This window comes from Nanorana parkeri, unplaced genomic scaffold, assembly GCF_000935625.1.
Source record: "Nanorana parkeri isolate BGI_ZX_2015 unplaced genomic scaffold, ASM93562v1 scaffold658, whole genome shotgun sequence".
In the NCBI taxonomy this organism is placed as follows: Eukaryota; Metazoa; Chordata; class Amphibia; order Anura; family Dicroglossidae; genus Nanorana; species Nanorana parkeri.
This window is the reverse complement of record NW_017306926.1, coordinates 201,406-205,528: the sequence shown is the minus strand read 5'-3', so window position 1 is coordinate 205,528 and position 4,123 is coordinate 201,406. Positions and strand designations below refer to the sequence as shown.

Below are 4,123 nucleotides of genomic sequence, written 5' to 3'. Positions count from 1 at the left end.
TATATGACATATAATAACAAATAATAATAAGATATTGTATAATGCATCAAAATGTAGCTTATTCTGTAAGTGGTTTAATTTCAACAAACATTTACAGCTAACCCATAGTGCTCTGGGAATCCACACGTTAAATTAACATTGTGAATTGAATACAGAGATGACTTTCATAAGTAGCTTTCACTAAAATATCATGTTTGGGGGGTCTGCTAATGTAACGTAAATTTTTTCAACCAAGATTCACACAGTTTTCACGCACGCATTTTCGGAACTGACTTCAGTAGGAAAAATGTGTGATTTCTGGTCGAATGTTGGGTGAATCTTGTGTGAAAAGTTAATCATGAGTTGCACCCAGGTTCATTGTGTGCCGCTACTGCTATATATTTAAGTAAACAGATATAAAACAACAAGAGAAAAAAAAAATCTCCAGATGGAGGACAGAAGGACTTGGCTGAATAAGCACAGGGGGTATCTAGAAGGAATTCAGATTCGGCAGGGGCTGTAGGACAGCGTGCGCACGGCATCTCAGACACCTGAAGGTGGAACATCCTTCTAATAAGAAGCCGCAATGTATGAAGCTTACAGAGAAAGCCCTTCAGGTCCTCGGGGTGCCCGAGTTCCGGCCAGTCTGTGTACTGCAGGTGCCACACGGTCCTCTCCTGCCCGGTCAGCAGGTGTTTTATCTTCAGGCCGGTGGTGGCGTAACAGCCGGAGTCGGTGCGGAAGCGCGTGGTGATCTTGAACCTCCCGTAGGTGACGGTGTTGTGGCGCGACCCAAGCCTCGGCCAGTATCGGTAACTCTTCTCCCGGCCTCCCTCCTGGGGTGGAAACAGAAGAGGGGTTTATTGGGAATATACTGGACGGTGATGGATGGCCAACTCATGACCTGAAGGTACTTCATGACTCTCTAGGTTGAGTTGTTGACTGCATGATTATAATGGACATGGAAGGAACTGAACTCTCCAGCAATAGATGTGGAGGCCATTGTTGGAGGCCATTGTTGGAGGCCAGCGCAATCACTGCAATACATTTACCAAGAATGGCAAATACAGAAAATCTGACCACAAATAATAGTCGCTTGATGACCCTCAACCTTACAGTGTGTGTGGTGTGTGTGTGGTGTGTGTGTGTGTGTGTGTGTGTGTGTGTGTGTGTGTGGTGTGTGTCTTATAACCTCTGTAAGGATTTTAGGATCCAAAGGAAGGACATAGACTGTATATTTCATTTCATTCAGACTCATATTCCTAGTCATAAAATGCCAAAATGTTCCAAGGGAATCAAAGGGTTCCCCCTTCATCAAGGCTTGGTACTGTTGAATGAAGACATGGACTGGACTGACAAATGGAGACTTAAAGAGGATTATCCAAGCAGGGCTGAGCCGCCAACAATTTAGTCATAAGGAGTTAAAGGAGAAGTATGGGGTCGGGGCTTTTCCCCATAGTTCTCCTAAGGCCAACGGGAGGACACAAACTAGCGTCCTCCCGTCACCCAAAGCTCAGTATACCGCGAGCTACAGTCATCGTGCACGCGCGTCAGTATGCTGATACCTGCCGGCAGGCCATCTTGGTGATGGACGCCGGCAGAGAGAGGAGGGGACAGTCACCCGGCAGGATAAGGTATGCCGCCGGGTCCCCTCCTCTCTCCTGATACTGTCGGGCGTTCGGTCCATGACCAAGCGCCCGACTTTTCAGAGGGGGGTGACACCAAAATGACTGTGAGTCATTTTGGTGTCACCCCTCCAATGGTGGCACCCGGGTGCAGGCCGCACCCCCGCACCCCCCTTGTGACGCCACTGTGCGTGAGTGACAGCTGGCTCTGCCAATCTAGAGGCAGGGCCAGCTGTGCCCGCCCCTTCCCCCGTCCATTCCTCCACTCAACGCTGGAGGATCGGAGAGGGGAGGAATCTCTGCAGAGAGCGGTGACTGACAATCACCGATCTCTGCAGGGACATGATCGAGAAGTGAGCGAGCGCCGCTATGTGTTCGCTCACCTCCCGATCTACTGAGCCGACCTGTGACAGTCTCATTGTCACAGGTCGGCTAGAACTATGAGGAGTGATTTTCACTCGCCTCATAGTTCTCCTTTAAGGAAATGAGTTCAGTGGCTCCACTAAAAAAGCTGCTCACATAAAACGCGGATTCCTTTAAATGGATATTAATGGAGTGACTGGCAGTATACAGGACATACCGCGATCATTTCATATTTCTTTAGTTCTCGGCTATAATTCTCTATATTCCACAATGAAATCGGCCTTCTCCGAGAGACTCAGGAAAATCTTTTATGTTTTATAAAGTAAAGTAAAATTGGCACGCATTACCTCTTCCAGTGTTACCATGGCAATGATGGCCACCCCCTGCTCCCAGACCATCTGCCAAAAATCCTGACACGTATTCTGCAGAGGTCCCTGGGTAGCGATGTAATCCCACTCCACACCGCCAACTGCCACCTGCAGAATGAACACACAAATCACATGTAGCCGATCACATTCATCTCTACCCCGGAGAGGTGGCAGATGACACGGGTACCCCGGAGAGGTGGCAGATGACACGGGTACCCCGGAGAGGTGGCAGATGACACGGGTACCCCGGAGAGGTGGCAGATGACACAGGGACCCAAGAAGGTGGCAGATGACACAGGGACCCAAGAAGGTGGCAGATGACACAGGGACCCAAGGAGGTGGTAGAGGACCCGGGGACACAAGGAGGTGGCAGAAGACACGGGGACCCAAGGAGGTGGCAGATGACACGGGGACCCAAGGAGGTGGCAGATGACACGGAGACACAAGGAGGTGGCAGATGACACGGAGACCCAAGGAGGTGGCAGATGACACGGGGACCCAAGGAAGTGGTAGAGGACCCAGGGACCCAAGGAGGTGGCAGATGACACGGGGACCCAAGGAGGTGGCAGATGACACAGGGACCCAAGGAGGTGGCAGATGACACGGAGACCCAAGGAGGGGGCAGATGACACGGAGACCCAAGGAGGTGGCAGATGACACGGGGACCCAAGGAAGTGGTAGAGGACCCAGGGACCCAAGGAGGTGGCAGATGACACGGGGACCCAAGGAGGTGGCAGATGACACGGGGACCCAAGGAGGTGGCAAAGGACACAGGGACTGAAGGAGTTGGCAGATGACACAGGGACACCCCAGGTAGTTGTCAGGTGACGCATGGTCTTTGTGACGAGATGAGGCGGCCTCACCTTTATATGAGAGGCATTGATATAACCGGTGTTATTTTCTTTAGTTGGGACCAGTTCAACCCGAGTGTCATCGTAGGGAAGGACATCCTGGAACCGGTTCCGCTCGGCATTCTCAGGGAGCCGCGCTATGGAGCACTCTGTGTCGGGAAGTCTCTTCTTCAGGGTCTGTTCATACTCCGTGAAGACCATACCTTGTTCCAGTCGCTGCTCTAGGACCTTACACTGCGACATACATAAACAGGGTCAGATGGATGGTGTCAGGAACGTGCGCTCAGTCAGAGACAAGCTTGGCAACAGACATACAACAGAAGTTTCTTGTAGAAGGACAGATTGTGACTTTATAGTGTAGCCCCCATTACCCTCTGTGATGTGGCTACTAGACATTTAGTGATAGCCGGGGCTGTAGTCGGCCCGGCTGGATTTATAGTGGCAGTTATCTGGTTAATTCTAGGTGCCTGGCATTGTCTGTACCCCCCTGGGCGGAGTGTGACTCTGTCATATTGTGGGACTGCCAATGAGAGGCACTGTAGTGTATGTACAACAGCCAATCACTGGGTTTCTCTCAGCCAGTGGTGCATGATGGGATAGGGTACATATATTGGAGGGATTTGCTTTGTGCTCAGACTAGCCAGGACCAGCCATAGATTACGGCTGGGTGCTGTTCAGCCTGCCCCCCAGGCTAGGTCTAAGGCCTGGGGGTGGACAAAGGCTGATGTAAGGGAAAGGTTTCCCTGAGGCCTCCAACATGGAGGAGGCCTGTTTTGCTGTTAGAGAAAGAGAACTAGGACCAATGATGGCTCTTGAAGTATCCTGGAACCTGAGGACTTCAGGAGCATGGTCGGTGTCTTTCCTTTTTGAGAATCTCTACTCATCCTGCTTATCTGCTACTTCAGTTGCCATCCGCTGCCTCCCAAGTGGATCTACA

At 51.1% G+C, this 4,123-nt stretch overlaps 1 protein-coding gene across 1 annotated transcript in view; it reads right to left on the bottom strand.

The window, feature by feature from the left end:
• The window catches only part of PTPN21 (protein tyrosine phosphatase, non-receptor type 21), a 43,179-nt gene that overhangs the window by 4,195 nt on the left and 34,861 nt on the right, over positions 1–4,123 (bottom strand). Inside the window, exons 15-16 of the mRNA XM_018563356.1 lie at positions 2,315–2,443; positions 581–815 (exon numbers count right to left, since the gene is read on the bottom strand). Of these exons, the coding sequence (XP_018418858.1) occupies positions 581–815; positions 2,315–2,443 (364 nt within the window). The remainder of the gene's footprint in view (positions 1–580; positions 816–2,314; positions 2,444–4,123) is intronic.